Source organism: Mirounga leonina, unplaced genomic scaffold (genome assembly GCF_011800145.1).
Source record: "Mirounga leonina isolate KUSES-001 unplaced genomic scaffold, KU_Mleo_1.0 Mir_154, whole genome shotgun sequence".
NCBI lineage: Eukaryota > Metazoa > Chordata > Mammalia > Carnivora > Phocidae > Mirounga > Mirounga leonina.
In genome coordinates this window covers 62,879,635-62,898,724 of record NW_023270389.1, presented here as the reverse complement: position 1 = coordinate 62,898,724, position 19,090 = coordinate 62,879,635, and the positions used below count along the sequence as shown (strand labels likewise).

At 36.8% G+C, this 19,090-nt stretch overlaps 1 protein-coding gene across 1 annotated transcript in view; it reads right to left on the bottom strand.

The window, feature by feature from the left end:
• Positions 1 to 19,090, bottom strand: part of CATSPERE (catsper channel auxiliary subunit epsilon) — a 210,309-nt gene that overhangs the window by 127,790 nt on the left and 63,429 nt on the right. Inside the window, exons 6-7 of the mRNA XM_035011039.1 lie at positions 18,624 to 18,648; positions 10,958 to 11,035 (exon numbers count right to left, since the gene is read on the bottom strand). Coding sequence (XP_034866930.1) covers positions 10,958 to 11,035; positions 18,624 to 18,648 — 103 coding nt within the window. The remainder of the gene's footprint in view (positions 1 to 10,957; positions 11,036 to 18,623; positions 18,649 to 19,090) is intronic.

Sequence of the window (19,090 nt, the reverse complement as noted above, 5' to 3'; positions counted from 1 at the left end):
GATGTGGGATATATATACAATGGAATATTGTTCAGCTGTAAAAATGAAGTGAAATCTTGCCTTTTGTGACAACATGGATGGACCTAGAAAGTATAATGCTAAGTGAAATAAGTCAGAGAAAGAAAAATACCATATGATTTCACTCATATGTGGAATTGAAGAAAACAAATGATCTAAGAAAAAAAAGACAAAAAATCAGACTCTTAACTACAGAGAGCAAACTGGTGATTATCAGAGGGGAGGCGGGTGGGGGAATGGGTGAAATAGGTGAAGGGGATTAAGGAGTGCACTCGTGATAAGCACTGAGTGATGTATAGAATTATTGCACTATATTGTACAGCTGAAACTAATATAACACTGTACATTAATTATAGTTGAATTAAAAAACAAATTTTAAAAAAGAACAGAAATCATAGAAAATATATGTTGTCAGAGTATAATAGAATTAAACCAGAAGTCAGTACAGAAAGGTAACTGAACAATCCCCAAATACTTGGAAATTGACACTTTTAAATAACACATAAGTCAGGGAAGAAGTCTCAAAAGAAATTTAAAAATTGAACTAAATGGAAATATAATAGCAAATAGAATCCAACAATATATAAAAAGAATTATATACTATGGCCAACTAGAATTCATTCTAGGTATGCAAGACTGGTTCAACTTTCCAAAAATCTATCAGTATAATCCACTACAACAGAGCAAGGAATAAAAATCATATGTGTGAGAGGAAAAAAAAGATGGCAGAGGAATAGGGGACCCTATTCCAACCAGTCCCCTGAATTGAGCTGGATATCTACCAGACCATTCTGAACACCCACGAAATCAACCTGAGATGTAAGAAGATATGTCTGGATCTCTACAAACAGAATATTGCAGGCAGTTGGTTTCGAGGTATGAAGTGGGAGCCATGATTCTGCGGGCAGATATCAGAAGATAAATGGAAGGGGGAAGGAGCCCAGGGGATCCTGCACCACTGGATTGCAAAAGCCCCCTAGCTGGGAATGGGGCTCAGACTCACAGACTGGTAGCGACAGGGAAAGGACTTTAGGGCAGTCCCCAAGTCTGAAACCCAGAGCAATGGGCCCCGCAGGTGAACTGGGGGCGGCTGGCGGTTTTAGAAGCACAAAGGGCAGAGACATGCCCTGATCTGGAGGCGGGGACTGGGAGTGCTGCTGAGGTGCGCACAACCCAGGACTGCAGTTTATAACAGCACAGACAGAAACGGAGATAGTGTGGGCTGGAAAGCTCACTGAAGAAAAGACTGATCTCTCTGTTCTGAGGCAGAGGGTTGGAAGCGGTCTCTTCTACTCTGACTTTCAGAAAAGACATGGAAAGCCACCATGGAAAGCCACCAGACAACAAAAGCCCCCCAAAACTGGTTTTCACTGAGCCCATCTCCCCCACAGGGGGTAGGGCAACTCTGCCCAAACAGGGTTGCCTGAGTAACAGTGGGGCAGGTCCCTCCCCCAGAAGACAGGCTGGGAGAACAAAAGGCCAACAACCCTAAGATCCCTACAAAACAGGTGCATCTTGCTTGGGTTGTGGTCAATAATTTGGACTCTGTACATTCCCTCAACCACCCCTCAACAGAATGACTAGGAGGAGGAACCCCCCAAATAGGAAAGACTCAGAGATTGTGACTTCTGCCACAGATTTACAAATGGATACAGATATAACCAAGATGTTGGAAATGGACTTCAGGGTAACAGTTATGAAGATGATAGCTAGAATGGAGAAATTGATTAATGGCAACATAGAGTCTCTAATGGCAGAAATGAAAGCTGAACTGGCAGAACTTAAAAATGCTATCAGTGAGGTCCAATCTAATCTACATACTCTAACAGTTAAGGTAAACAAGGCAGAAGAACGAATTAGTGACCTAGAAGACAAATTAATTTTCCTTCCTAAAAGAAGAAAAAAGAGGAGGCCTGGGAAAAACAGCTTATAATCCATGAAAACAGAATTAGAGAAATAAGTGATGCTATGAAATGTTCCAATGTCAGAATTATTGGGATCCCTGAGGGGATGGAGAGAGAGAGAGGACTAGAAGATATATTTGAGCAAATCATGGCTGAGAACTTCCCTAATCTGAGGAATGAAACAAACACTTGTGTCCTAGAGGCAGAGAGGACCCCTCCCAAGATCAAGGAAAACAGACAAATGCCCCAGCATGTAATAGTAAAACTCGCAAATCTTAGAACCAAGGAAACCTCTTTAAGGGCAGTTAGGGGGATGAGATTCCTACGTACAGAGGGAGGAACATCAGAATAATGTCAGACCTATCCACAGAGACCTGGTAAGCCAGAAAGGGCTGGCAAGACATATTCAGGGTACTAAATGAGAAGAACATGCAGCCAAGAATACTTTATCCAGCAAGGCTTTCATTTAGAATGGATGGAGAGATACAGAGCTTCCAAGACCAGCAGAAACTGAAAGAATATGTGAGCACTAAGCCGGCCCTGCAAGAAATATTGAAGGGGGCTTCTATAAAAGGAGAAAGACTCCAAGAGTGAGATAGAACAGAAATTTGCAGAGACAATCTATAGAAACAAGGACTTCACGGGCAACATAATGACAATAAATTCATATCTTTCAATAATCACTCTCAACGTGAACAGCCTAAATGCTCCCATAAAATGGCAAAGGGTTGCAGATTGGATAAAAAGACAGGACCCATCCATATGCTGTCTACAAGAGACTCATTTTGAACCTAATGATACATCCAGACTGAAAGTGAAGGGATGGAGATCCATCTTCCATGCTAACAGACCTCAAAAGAAAGCTGGGGTAGCAATTCTTATAACAGACAAATTAGATTTTAAGCTAAATACTGTAGTTAGAGACACAGAAGGACACTATATCATTCTTAAAGGGTCTATTCAACAAGAGGATCTAACAATTGTAAATATCTACGCCCCTAATGTGGGAGCAGCCAACTACATAAGCCAACTGTTAACCAAAATAAAGAGTCATATTGATAATAATATGTTAATTGTAGGACACCTCAATACTCCACTCTCAGCAATAAACAGATCATCCAAGCAGAAAATCAACAAAGAAACAAGAGCTTTGAATGGCACACTGGACCAGATGGACCTCATAGATATATACAGACCATTCCACCCTAAAACAACAGAATATTCATTCTTCTCGAGTGCACATGGAACTTTCTCCAGAATAGACCACATACTGGGTCACAAATCAGGTCTCAACTGATACCAAAAGACTGAGATTATTCCCTGCATATTCTCAGACCATAATGCTTTGAAACTGGAACTCAATCACAAGAAAAAAAATTGGAAGAAATTCAAACACTTGGAAGCTAAAGACCACTCTGCTCAAGAATGTTTGGGTCAACGTGAAATCAAAGAAGAACTTAAAGAATTCATGGAAACCAATGAGAACGAAAACACATCAGCCCAAAACCTATGGGATACTGCAAAGGTGGTCCTAAGGGGGAAATACATAGCCATCTAAGCCTCACTCAAAAGCAGAAAAAATCCCTAATTCACCAACTAACTTCACACCTTAAAGAACTGGAGAAAAAGCAACAAACGATGCCTAAGCCACACATTAGAAGAGAAATAATTAAGAGTAGAGCAGAGATCAATGAACTAGAAACCAGAAACACAGTAGATCAGATCAACGAAACTAGAAGCTGGTTCTTTGAAAGAATTAATAAGATCAATAAACCACTGGCCAGACTTATCCAAAAGAAAAGAGAAAGGACCCACCCAAATTAATAAAATTATGAATGAAAGGGGAGAGATCATGACTAACACCAAGGAAATAGAAACAATTATTAGAAATTATTATCAGCAACTATATGCCAATAAATTAAGCAACCTGGAAGAAATGGATGCCTTCCGGGAAACTATAAACTCTCAAGACTAAAACAGGAAGACACTGACAACCTGAATAAGCCAATAACTAGAAACGAGATTGAAGCAGTAATCAAAAACCTCCCAAAAAACAAGAGTCCAGGGCTTGATGGATTCCCTGGGGAATTCTACCAAACATTCAAAGAAGTAATAATACCTACTCTCCTGAAGCTGTTTCAAAAAATAGAAACAGAAGGAAAGCTTCCAGACTCATTCTATGAGGCCAACATTACCTTAATCCCCAAACCAGGCAAAGACCCCATCAAAAAGGAGAATTTCAGACCGATATCCCTGATGAATATGGATTCCAAAATCCTCAACAAAATCCTAGCTAATAGGATCCAACAATACATTAAAAGGATCATCCACCATGACCAAGTGGGATTTATCCCAGGGATGCAAGGGTGGTTCAAAATTTGCAAATCAATTAATGTGATAGAACACATTAATAAGAGGAGAGAGAAGAACCATATGGTCCTCTCAATTGATGCAGAAAAAGTATTTGACAAAATACAGCATCCTTTCCTGATTAAAACTCTTCAGAGTATAGGGATAGAGGGAACATTCCTCAAGTTCATAAAATCCATCTATGATAAACCCACAGCAAATATCATACTCAATGGGGAAAAGCTGAGAGCCTCTCCCTTAAGATGAGGAACACGACAAGGATGCCCACTCTTGCCACTATTGTTCAACATAGTACTAGAAGTCCTAGCAATGGCAATCAGACAACAAAAAGAAATAAAAGGTATTCAAATTGGCAAAGAAGAAGTCAAACTCTCTCTTTGCAGATGACATGATACTTCATGTGGAAAATCCAAAAGACTCCACCCCCAAATTACTAGAACTCATCCAGCAATTCAGTAATGTGGCAGTATATAAAATCAATGCACAGAAATCAGTTGTTTTCTTATACACTAACAATGCAACTGTAGAAAGAGAAATTAGAGAATAGATTCCATTTACAATAGCACGAAAAACCATAACATACCTCGGAATAAACCTAACCAAAGAGGTAAAGGATCTATACTCTAGGAACTACAGAACACTCATGAATGAAATTGAAGAAGACACAAAAAGATGGAAAAATATTCCATGCTCATGGATTAGAAGAATAAATATTGTTAAAATGTCTATGCTGCCCAGAGCAATCTATTCCTTCAATGCCATCCGGATCAAAATTCCAATGACATTTTTCAAAGTGCTGGAACAAACAATCCTAAAAGTTGTATGGAATCAGAAAAGACCCCAAATCTCCAAGGAAATGTCAAAAAAGAAAAACAAAGCTGGGGGTACCACATTGCCTGATTTCAAGCTATATTACAAAGCAGTGATCACCAAGACAGCATGGTACCAGCACAAAAACAGAAATATAGACCAATGGAATGAATAGAGAGCCCAGATATGGACCCTCAACTCTATGGTCAAATAATCTTCGACAAAGCAGGAAAAAATATGCAATGGAAAAGAGACAGTCTCTTCAATAAATGATGCTGGGAAAATTGGTTAGCTATATACAGAAGAATGAAACTCGATCATTCTCTAACACCAAAGATAAACTCAAAGTGGATGAAAGACCTCAATGTGAGACAGGAATCCATCAAAATCCTGCAGGAGAACATAGGCAGTAACCTCTTTGAAATCGGCCACAACAACTTCTTTCAAGATACATCTCCAAAGTGAAACAAAAGGGAAAATGAATTTTTGGGACCTCATCAAGATAAAAAGCTTCTGCATAGCAAAGGAAACAGTCAACAAAACAAAGAGGCAACCAACAGAATAGGAGAAGATATTTGCAAATGACACTATAGACAAAGGGCTGATATCCAAGATCTATAAAGAGCTTCTCAAACTCAACACCCAAAAAACAAATAATCAAGTCAAAAAATGGGCAGAAGACATGAACAGACACTTTTCAAAAGAAGACATACAAATGGCTAACAGACACATGAAAAAATGTTCATCATCATTAGCCATCAGGGAAATTCAAATCAAAACCACATTAAGATACCACCTTACACCAGTTAGAATGGCAAAAATTGACAAGGCAAGAAACAACAAATGTTGGGAGAGGTTGTGGAGAAAGTGGAACCCTCTTACACTGTTGGTGGGAATGCAAGTTAGTACAGCCACTTTGGAAAACAGTGTGGATGTTCCTCAAAAAAATTAAAAATAGAGCTACCCTATGACCCAGCAATTGCACTCCTGGGTATTTACCCCAAAGACAGATGTAGTGAAAAAAAGGACCATATGCACCCCAATGTTCATAGCAGCAATGTCCGCAATAGCCAAACTGTGGAAAGAGCCAAGATGCCCTTCAACAGGTGAATGGATAAAGAAGATATGGTCCATATATACAATGGAATATTACTTAGCCATCAGAAAAGATGAATACCCAACTTTTACATTAACATGGGTGGGACTGAAGGGCATTATGCTAAGTGAAATAAGTCAAGCAGAGAAAGACAATTATCATATGGTTTCACTCATATGTGGAACATAAAGAATAGTGCGGAGCACCACAGGGAAAGGGAGGGAAAACTGAATGGGAAGAAATCAGAGAGGGAGACAAACCATGAAAGACTCTGGACTCCGGGAAACAAACTGAGGGTTACAGAAGGGAGGGGGGTGGGGGATGGGGTAACAGGGTGATGGATATTAAGGATATTATGCTAAGTGAAGTAAGTCAAGCAGAGAAAGTCAATTATCATATGGTTTCACTTATTTGTGGAACATAAGGAATAGCATGGAGGACATTAGGAGAAGGAAGGGAAAAATGAAGGAAGGGGGAAATCGGAGGGGGAGACGACCATGAGCGACTATGGACTCCGAGAAACAATCTGAGGGTTTTAGAGGGGATGGGGGTGGGGGATGGGTTAGCCCGATGATGAGTATTAAGGAGGGCATGGAGTACTGCATGGAGCACTGGGTGTTATACGAAAACAATGAATTATGGAACATTATATCAAAAACTAATGATGTACTGCATGGTGACTAACATAACATAATAAAATAAAATAAAAATAAAATCCAAAAAAAGAAATTATATGTGCACAGCAAAGGAAGTCAAAATGAAAAACAAAATGAAAAGGCAACCTACAGAGTGGGAGAAAATATTTGCAAATCACGTATCTGTTAAGGGGGTAATATCCAAAATGTATAAAAACCCATGCAACTCAATAGCAAAAAAACTAGCAATCCAATTAAAAATGGGCAGAAAATCTGAATAGACTTTTTCCCAAAGAAGGTATACAGATAGCCAGCAGGTACATGAAAAGATGCCTCACCTTACACCTGTCAGAATGGCTAAAATAAAAAAGATAATAACAAGTGTTGGTAAGGATGTGGAGAAAAAGGAACTCTTGTGCACTGTTGGTGGGAATATAAATGTCCATTGCTGCAGCCACTGTGGAAAACAGTATGGAGGTTCCTCAAAAAATTAAAAAAAGAAATACTGTATGATGCAATAATTCCACTACTCAATATTTACCCAAAGAAAATGGAAACAGTAATCCAAAAAGATCCATGCACCCCTACGTTTATTGCAGCATTATTTACAATAGCCAAGATATAGAAGCAATCTATCAGAGGATGAAAGGACAAAGAAGTTGTGGTATTTATATACAATGGAATATTATTTGACCATAAAAAAGAAGGAAATGTTGGGATGCCTGGGTGGCTCAGTCGTTAAGTGTCTGCCTTCGGCTCAGGTCATGATCTCAGGGTCCTGGGATCGAGCCCCACATCGGGCTCCCTGCTCAGCGGGAAGCCTGCTTCTCCCTCTCCCACTCCCCCTGCTTGTGTTCCCTCTCTTGCTGTGCCTCTCTCTGTCAAATAAATAAATAAAATCTTAAAAAAAAAAAAAAGAAGGAAATGTCTCCATTTGCAACAACATGGATGGACCTTGAGGGCATTATGCTAAGTGAAATAAGTCAGACAAGGAAAGACAAATACTGTATGATATGCTTGTATGTGGAATCTAAAAGAAGCTGAACTCATAGAAACAGAGTACAATGGTGTTTGCAGGGTCTGAGGGGGTGAGCAAAATGGGGACATGGTGGTCAAAGGGTACAAACTTCCAGTTATAAGATGAATAAATTCTGGGAATTGAATAAATAGCATGGTGAACATAGTTAACGATGCAGTATTAAATACTTGAAAGTTGATAAGAGGATAAATCTTAAATAACCCTACCACAGGAAAGAAATTGTAATTATGTGAGGTGATAAAGGTGTTAAAAAATGCTACTGTGTGGGCGCCTGGGTGGCTCAGTTGGTTAAGCGACTGCCTTCGGCTCATGTCATGATCCTGGAGTCCCGGGATCGAGTCCCGCATCGGGCTCCCTGCTAGGCAGGGAGTCTGCTTCGTCCTCTGACCCTATCCCCTCTCATGTGTTCTTTCTCTCTCATTCTCTCTCTCTCAAATAAATAAAATCTTTAAAAAAAAAATGCTACTGTGGTAACCATTTCATAATATATAAGTGTATCAAATCAGCAGTGTACATCTAAACTTATACAATATTATATATCATTTGCATCTCAATAAAGCTGAACAAAAAAGAAACCAACACTCATTACAAACAAAACAAAACAAAACATAAACCAACTCAAAATTCATCAATGGCAGAATGGATAAAAAATGTATAGTATGTTGAAATGATGAAATGTCATACAGGAACAAAAATGAATAAACTATAGGTATATTATAACACAAATAAATCTTATATAAAGTAGATCCCCCCAAAAGGAATATGCACAGTGTATATAAAACATGATTCCATTTATATAAAGCAGAAAAATAAACCCAAAACCTACTAAATTGCTTTGTTTAGGAATCATGAGGCAAAATAAAAATAAAAGCAGAGCAATTATTACTGTAAAATTCAGAATAATGGTTACCTTTAGAGGGAACAAAGGGATTATATCCATCAAGTACTTCTAAGATGGAGGGAGAAATTATGTCCATGCAGGTGGCACATATGGGGACCTTCTGTACTATTTTTAGTGTTTTACTTCTTGATAGTGGTTATATGGCTAATTATTATTCATTAAACTGTATACTAAACTTTTATGCTTTTTTCTTTATAATTTACAGTTAAAATGGTCAAGAAAAAACCTCAAAATAAAACCCTGAACTTTTTAATACTTTTTAACTAAATTGTACCAGTAAGTTATTCTGTACCCCACCCCTGAGCTATACCCGACTGTTGGTCCTCTTTTCCCTGGTGTGGGTGCTGGGCATAGGGTAAGGCTCATAGAGGAAGTTAATGAGAGACAGGGATGGGTTGAGTTTCAAAGAGGTAATAAAATACAGGAATGAGTTAAAGATAAGGGAATATTTAGAGTTCAAAGTCAGAGGTGGTTCAGGAAGAGAATGAAGAGTAAAGGGTGGGATTATGATTTGAATGCCTGTCAGTCACATTACATGTTGGCTGATAAAAACGCAAACAGAGAATTTACATTTATTTTACCAGAGCTGTTTTGTTGATGATTTATCAAAACTGTAGCATTAAAATAATGCCCTCAAACTACTCATATGAAAAAATCCTGATTTGGTCAAGGCAAGCATCTTAGAGGGCAGTGATACCTGACTTGAGACGGAAAACATGAGAAGATAAACATAGGGAATGAGCAGTTACCATAGAGGGAACAGCATAAGCAAAGACTCAGAGCCATGGAACAGCAGGTGAGTGCAAGGAAACAGCAGAGTGCTGTTGCTGGAGGTAGGACACATGGAGAGCTGAGGCCAGAGAAGGGTGGCAGAGACAGAATATTCCAGGGCTTTGTGTGCCATGTTAAGAGTCAAGAGTCTGCTGTTGGTAACCAAGAGCCATAGAAAGGTTTTGTGGGAATGACATGGTAGTGAATAAACATGAAATTTAAAAAAAGCAAAGTATTAGGTATGCATGGACAAAATAATGTTAAAATACACATATTTTCACTTAGAAAGATTAGAAATTAAGTAACAGTAATGCTTAAAGTGTTTAATTACAATTGATTAATTTTATTCCCTCTAAAGTCACTTCCAAATAAAACAATTAATTGATAGGTTGTTATTCTGCTTTATCAGTCCATCTCTTGTGAATTTCATTACCAAGAGGCATGTAACATGCTATTCAAAAATCAGATCTTCACTCATTAGTCATATGAGATTAAAACTGCTCATTTTATATTTCTCTTCAATAAATTTTAATTGTAACAGAAGACAGAACTTAAATCTTGAAAGAGCTAAATTTGTAACAAATAAGAGAATAGACTTACAGATATTCCTTGAATTATGATGGGATATGTCAAAAATGCATTAAATGCGCCCAACCTACAAAACACCATAGCTTAGCGTAGCCTACCTTAAATGTGCTCAAAACACTTACATTAGCCTACAGTTAGGCAAAATTATCTAACACAAGGTCTATTTTATGATAAATTGTTAAATATCTCCTGTGAATCATTGAATACTGTACTGAAAGTGAAAACAACGGTCGTATGGGTTCAGAAGAGTTTAAGTGTACTGATTTACTCTTGTGATCACTGCTGCCCCCCAGCGTCATGCGATGGTATCATACCACATATTGCTAGTCCGCTAGTCTGGGGAAAAAAAGGCCCAAGTTCAGAGTACAGTTTCTATAGAATGCATATCACTTTTGCACTATGGTAAAGTTGAAAAACCATAAGTCAAGCCACCATAAATTGAAAACCATCTGTATTTATCCGCTGCGCTGCACCTTTAGGAAATTCACTAGTCTCCAAGTGGTAAAGGATTCAGTAAGGGACTGGACAGATTTTTGAAGAATGGTTTTACGATAGATGCACAGGAATATCTTTAAAGCACTTTGAAGGTTAGCATCTTCATGAATAATGCAGTTCATAGAAATTATAGACAATGCTCAGTAGAATTCAAGAGAAAGATTTAGAACTGTGGAAATTGAGCAGTAGCTCAAAATCACTACAATGGCTAAAGATAATGGACAATTAAGGTGTATTTAGTTCTGGAATGCTTAAAATATATTATTCAGAGCCCTTAAAAAGGAAACAGCATATTATTTTATTTGTGATAATAGCAATGTTTCCACCTACTAGTGAAGGTTCATTTGCATTCCACAGCAACTCACTGGGGTCTGCATTTTCTGGATCATATATCCATATAACAACAACCTACAAAATAAAAAGTGTTTGCATTTCTTTACATTTTGGACAAATTTCATTTTTAGTTGTGGCAAAACACAACCATAAAAATGTTTTTATTAATTTAAAATTTTTTGATTATCCCATTAAAAATATCAAAAGTGTTATGTGTTTTTAACAAGTGAAATAGACCAAAGACCTATGAAGGAAGAGTTAAGATCCGCTAACACTCCTGCGGTAACTAATTTTAAAACTCTGTGTGAATGTGTATGTCTCTTTCTCTACAATCATAATTAGACACAGCAACCCCTCACCCCTGCACTTTTTACAAAAATGAAATCACATGACGCATGTTATCCCTAACTCGCCTTTGTTACTTAGACACCATGGCCATTTCAATAGATGCAGATCTAATTTTTTTTCTTTCTTGTTAATTTTTTTCTTGAATAGACAATTTATTCACATAGTTAAAAAAATTATATTAAAAATAAAGTGAAAATTGTCTCTCCCACTCTGTACTCCATCTGCACCCCACAAGTATCTACTACTAGTAAGTTTTCTTGTTTATATTTCTGTAAAATTTTTGTGCATAACTAAGACGTTATTTTTTCTTTGTATATAAATGTAAGTATGCTAAACACATTTTTCAAACATTATATTCTTCACGTACAGTTATATTTTAGAGATCTTTACATATTCTCATTAATTTTTCTACTGCTTATTATTCCAAATTATGGAGGAATCATAAGTAACTAGTAACTTACTAATAAACATTCGTTCTCCATGGGAGATGATGGACTCTGAAAAACAGGCTGAGGGTTCTAGAGGGGAGGGGGGTGGGAGGATGGGTTAGCCTGGTGATGGGTATTGAGGAGGGCACATTCTGCATGGAGCACTGGGTGTTATGCACAAATAATGAATCATGGAACACTACATCTAAAACTAATGATGTAATGTATGGTGATTAACATAACAATAAAAAATTTTAAAAAATTCGTTCTCAATCCTTTGCCATTATGATCAATGCTATAGTGAGCAAATTTGCATATGTATTATTTTGTACCTTGGACTATACCTAAAAGTGTAACTGTTGAGGCATAAAGTATATGCACTTGTAATTTTCATAGATACTGCTAAATTGTTCTCATAGCAGCTCCACTCATATACTGTCACGCCAGCAGTGTATGAGATTTCTTCTTTCCTCACAGCCTTCCCAGCATAGTGTGTTGTCACATTTATAATTGGCCAGTCTGATGGGTGAAAAATGGTACTTTGACGCAGTTTTAACCTGACTCTCTTTTATTATAAAAAAAAATTTGAGCATCTTTCCATATGTTCAAGTTCCACTTGCATTTTCTGTCTTGTGAACTATTTGTTCATTTCCTTTACCTATTTTCCATTTTTCTATTGGGTTGTTAGTCTTTTATTTATTAATTTGGGGAAGTTCTTTAAGAACTTCTACATCTATATGTTTTGTATCTTGATCTGTGTTTTGGTTAGGTGGTTTTACACACACACATATACACATATATGAAGATTTTATTCCTTTTATAATTATATGACATTCCTACTTATCCTATTTCACCTGTTTGCCTTAATTCTATATTGTCCTTATATATTTCTGCCCTCCCTCCCTTCTTTCCTTCCTTCCTTCCATGCTTTTTATAGCAGGGTTTTATTTCACCTTTATATTCCCTTCACCTATTAAGCCTCTCTCAATCTATGTAACGTGATTTAAACAACTAGTATGTATCCTTCCTTATTTTTCTCCACACTATATGTTTGCAGACATGTACAGAAATACATACTTACATTTATTTATTTTTAAAAAGAGGCATTTTAAGGGTTTTAAAAACAAAATTGGGTCATATTATACACACTTCCCATATTCTCTTTCTCATGCAAGTATATACATCATTGAAATTCTGCAGTGTCAACTCTTATAAGGCCTGAATAACATTCTACAGGTGTATGATATAGTAATTCAATAGTTCCATACATCACCCAGTGTCCCTCATTCAACAAAATTTGAGAGTGGCTCTTGCTACAGGTTCTGTGTCTTTCTTGTTGAATTTATTTGTATTTTATAGTCTTTATTGCTATTATAAATTTGTAATATTGTATTTTGTGTCTTATTACTTACACTATTATGTTCAAGACAATGTTAAATAATAATGATGATACGGAGCACATCTGTCCAGTTCCTGATTTTAGTTGAATCAGAAGTATTTTATAATTTATAATAATTATTTATAGTTACTTGAAAAGTCAATGTTTTTTATTAAAATCAAGTGGTTCCCTTATAAACTTATTTTGCTTGGTGTTTTCATTAGGAATGTTTATTCAATTTTTAAATTTACTATGTGATCATTTATTTTCATCTTTATTGTGTTGATGGAATGGATATTGTCAGCTTTCTTGGTATCGAACCAATGTTGCATTCTGGAAGATACTGGCCCTTTTCAATGTATTCTTTTAATATATTGCTGGATTCCATTTGCTAATATTTGTGTAGAATTTTTGCACCTATATATACAAGCATATTTGTCTACACTTCCCTCCCTCCCTTCCTAACTTTCTGTTTGCCCGCTTTTGGTTTTAAAGTAGTGTTGGATTCAGGAAATAAATTGAGGGAACTTTCTATCTTCTTTATAATCAGGTGAGACTACATTGTTAAGCACAGATGATATCATTATTACCCTCTTCGTAGATTTTTTTATTATCATGAAATAATTTCCCTCTTCATGTCTTTGAAAGTTTTTGGGCTTCATGTATCTTTTATTTGACATTCATATCATCACTCCAGTTTCCTTTTTTAGAAAACATTTTATTTATTTATTTGATACAGAGAGAGAGAGCACAGCAGGGGGATAAGCAGGCAGAGCAAGAAGGAGAAGCAGGCACCCCCTGAGCAGAGAGCCCAACGTGGGACTCGATCCTGAGATCATGACCAGAAACGAAGTCAGATCCCAACCAACTGAGCCACCGGGGCCCCTCCCCAGTTTTCTTTTGATAGTATTAGCCTGTTTGCATCATTTTCTTTCCAAATTTTTTGTTACTCTTTAACTATGTAACTTTTATTAAAATCAGATTTCTGGAGTTTCTGTCATATAATGGGTGAATTTAATCCAATCACAATTTTGATTACTAATTTAATTTAAATGATTTTGAAAATCTTATTTTTGTGTCCCTATATTCTATGCTTATTTTTTCTTTATTTTGTGTTTCATTACCTTCTACTAAACTGTTAGCATTTTAAAATTTCTTCTTCCAGAACTCTACTTCTTAGAAATTTTAGAAATTATATATTTATTTCTATTACTTTAATGGATAGTCTTACATTTTACATGCATATTTAATGTAGGCTAAAGTTAATCCAGTATGCCTATCCTGAATGCTTGTAAGGACCTTAAACAATTTCAAACCCAAATCCCCCTTCATTTTCACTCTTTATTGGCTAGCTTTTTAATTTTATTTTGTTTTTTTAAAAAAACATTATTGAAAAGTTTTGATTGTCAATGTTTATTTAAATTTATTAGCATATTATATAGTTCATTTGTTCACCATTACTCAGATACACATATCTGAGTATTCATGTCTTCAATTGTGAAGAATTCTCCATAATCATCTCTTTCAGTATTATGTCCAATTCATTTTATTCCCTTTTGGAACTCCTATTATATGACATGATATATGGAGTATGATAAACTGTCTCCGTCTATCCTCTATGTCTCTTAACTCTTTAGATATTTTCCATATCTTCATTTTTATGCACTGCATTCTGCATGATTCCTATTCCAAATCACTGATTCTGTAATTTTCTCAACTGTGTCTGGTCTTCTATTGAAACTGCTACTGAACTTTTATTTTTAGATGCCTATTTTTTCATTTCAAGACATTTTAGTGAGAGGTTTTTCAATTTCTGAATGCTATATAATTGTTTTTTATTTCAATTCCTTCTGTTATTCCTTTGAATACTTTAAATATGGATTTAGTAGTCTTTCAGATGGTTCTCATTTCTAGCTTTCAATAGTATGAACTTTCTCCATTTTTATGTATCTATTCCAGACTGGTTTTTTTTGTGTGTGTGTGTGTGGTTTATACCTTTTACTTTTTTTTTTTTTTAAAGATTTTATTTATTTATTTGAGAGAGAGAGAATGAGAGACAGAGAGCATGAGAGGGAGGAGGGTCAGAGGGAGAAGCAGACTCCCTGCCAAACAGGGAGCCCGATGCGGGACTCGATCCCGGGACTCCAGGATCATGACCCGAGCCGAAGGCAGTCGCTTAACCAACTGAGCCACCCAGGCGCCCTATACCTTTTACTTTGAGGTTATTTTCAGAGGGTTTGTTTTCTATGAGAATCTTAATACACTCTGGGTTATGGAAATGAGTTTTGCAGTCAGATTTCCTCTGATTCTTTCCTTTCTCTTTTTCAGGGTTTGCTGATTTTCTTTAGTGATATGTTTGGATTTCTTTCTCTTTATTCTTTGTATATTTATTAGTGGTTTTTGATTTGTGGTTTCCATCAGGTTTATATAAAACCTCTTCTTCATGTAACAGTCTATATTAAGTTCATGGTCATTAAAGTTTGGACCCATTCTTTACTCTCCTCCTCCCCACATTTTCAATATATGTTGTTATATTTCACATACTTTTGTGAATTCCTTGACTGTTTTTTTTTTACAGAAATATTCATTTTTACTGCTTTTGTGATTCCTACCTTTATACTGTCACTTTTGGTCTTTCCTTTCCACCCAAACTGTCCCCTTTAATATTTCATGCAGGGCTGGTTTAGTGATAATGAACTCCTTTAGTTTTTGCTTGTCTGGGAAACTCCTTATCTCTTCTCCTTTTCTGAATGATAACCTTGCTGGATAGGGTATTCTCAACTGCAGATTTTTCCCATTCAGCACTTTGAGTGTATCATACCACTTCCGTCTGGCTTGGAACATTTCTGTTGAAAAATCTCCTGCTAGCCTTATCGATTTTCCCTGGTAAGTTACTTTCTTCTTTTGTCTTGCTGCTTTAAGTATTTTTTATCACTATATTTTGCCAATTTAATTACAATATGTCTTGGTGTGTGTCTGCTTTTGTTGATATTGATGGGGGTTCTCTGTGTCTCCTGGATCTGGATATCTGTTTATTTCCCCAGATTAGGGAAGTTTTCAGCTATTATTTCTTCAAATAAATTTTCTGACCCCTTTTCTCTCTCTTCTTCTCCTGGGATTTCTATAATATGAATGTTATTATGTTTTATGGAGTCACTGAGTTCCCTAACTCTATCTATTCTTGTTTTGCATAATTCTTTTTTATCTCATGTTCAGTTTGATTACTTCACATCATTCTGTCTTCTGGGTTACTAATTCATTCCTCTCCTTCTTCCAACCTCTGTTCATTCCATGAAGCATGTTTCTCATTTTCTTTATTGTGTCCATTATCTCTGCTATATTGTTCCTTACCTCTGTGTTAAGGGTCTCACTCATGTCTTCTACTCTTCTCAGGTCCAGTGAGTATCCTTATGATCAATGCTTTAAATTCTCTACCAAGGCATGTTACTTTTATCTGTTTCACTTAGATCTCTGGCTGTGGCCTTGTCCTGTTCCTTCATTTGAGATAAATTTCTCTCTCTTCTCATTTTGTGTACATCTCTGTGTTAGGAACATTAGCTATGTCTCTTGTTCTTGAGGGTAATGGCCTTATGAGGAAGAGGTCCTGTAGTGCCCTGCCATATACTGTCCCCTGTTCCCCAGGACCTGGTGCATCTGGGAATGTCTCCAATGTGTGCTGCCTGTACTCTGCTGTTTTGTCCTGGCTGCTTTATCCTTCAGGCCAGTTATCTGCAGAGTCTCTCTTTGCCTGTTGTAGGCAGTGTTTGGTCCCTGGCTTTAACGTGGCATGTTTTAACCAGGTGTGCTTTGGTCTAATTGTGATATGAATCTGTTGCCACTGCTGGCACAACAGAGGCTCTGCAAAACTCCCACAGGGATGTGTGGTGTGAGCAGGGGTTGTTTGGGCGGTCTTCTAGGGGAGGTGGCCTGCTGCACCAGGACTGGGCAAGTATGGTTCAAACGAGTGGTTCCACTGGAGTGTGTATCAGGGGTTGGGTTTGGTATACACAAGTTAGTTAGCGAATGTCGGCACTGCACTGGTTCCTGCAGGGAGCCCTGTGCTTGTGCTGAGGGTCAGGGGAGGGAAGTGGTTCTGGCCAATTCTTTTGTTCCCAGAGGTGTCTCTCCATGAATGCTGCCACTCTGGGACTCATAATGAGCGAGTAACCTTCCCAATGTGTGCTGCAGGTGCTCTTCCAATCACTGTTTCCATGCTGTATGTCTGCTAGTTGTTTGCCTGACTTCTCCCCAAGAGCAGTGCAGTACCCCCTGGGCTGTATCCCAGTCAAGCTCATTGATTTTCAAAACTCCAGGCTTTAAACCCCACTGGTTGCAAGAACTCACAAAATTCAGCCCCTCTCACTTTCCAAGCCAACTGGTATGGGGATTCATTTTTCCTGTGTGCTCCCCTCTGTGTTAGTCTATCTCTCACCCTTCCCTCCCTTCCACAGTGGCCATGATCTGTTTCTCTCCCAAACTGCATCTCTGCACTTCCTACCTTCTTCAGTGTGGCTTCTTTTCTACCTGTAGTTCTGGAGTTTATTCTGCTAGTCTTCAGGTCAACTTCTGGTGCATTTAGAATAATTTGATAGTATCTAGTTGTATTCATGGAAAGAGGCAAGCCTAGGGTCCTCCTACTCCACTGCCATCTTCCATCCTTGGACCAGATTTTTTAAAAATTTAAATTCAATTAGCCAACATATAGTACATCAGTAGTTTCATATGTAGAGTTCAATAATTCATCAGATGTGTATAACACTTAGTGCTCATCACATCACCTTCATCACACCCACATCATATCACCTCCTTAATACCTGTCAACCAATTACCCCATCCCCCCATCCACCTCCCCTCCAGCAACCCTCAGTTTATTTCCTATAGTTAAGAATCTGTGGACCAGATGTTAAAACCTTTTGATCTCAAGACCCCTTCATAGCCTTAAAAATTACTGAGAATCTCACAGAGCTTTTGTTTTATGTGGGTTAGATCTATCAATATTTACCATGTTACCATGTAACAAATTAGAACTGAGAAGATTTGAAGATATTTATTAATTTATTTTAAAAACTATAATAAACCAATAAATGTTAACATGATATATATTTTTATGAAAAATAACTATTTTTCAAAACAAAAAAAATTAGAAAAATTGTTTTACATTTTACATTACAAAATGTCTTTAATATGTCTTAATAGGAGAAAGCTGAATTATCATCTGTGCTCTTACATTCAAGCTGTTTTGTATATGTTATTTTGGTGGAAGCATGTGGAGAAAATCTACCCTCACACAGATATGTGGTTGGAAAAGGATAGACCTCATGGAACTCCTGAAAAGGTCTGTGGAGCTCTACGGGTCCTCAAACCATATCTAAAATATCACTGCACTCTAAGAAAATTTTGTTGAAAAATTAGTTTGGAAAATTCTCCTTCTGGGAAACATGAAAGATTAGAGGTAAATAAGATAGTGGTGATATAGGAAGGATATATAAAATTTTTAAAAAACTTTTACCTGGGTTAAATTGTGAAAGAAATTTCTGTTGGGAAAAAGAGGAATCATATTTTAGTAAATAGCACACTAAATATTAGTTTGAATATTCCACTTTCAATATACATATTCCTAAGTTCTTCCATATTCTCCTTATATTCTATTACAGATATATAAACAAATACTAAATGTTAAAAAAGCTACATATGTCTATAATTAAACAGAACTATTGATTCTCACGTGTCATCATGTGTCAAAGGGCTGAGAGGCTTGAATCTGCATTCTGCCTTAACAATACTACAAGTTCATATAGCTAAAGTTGCATGAGTATTAATCTTTAAAAATGTGACATGATCATTTTGCCTAAGAAAACCTGTAGTGTTTACATGCTGTAATTTATGTCAAATACAAGTTCATTAATTAGCAATGCAAATCCTTTATTAATCAGCCTTTCAATGTAAATTTTCTGAAAGGGACAACATTCATTTGTA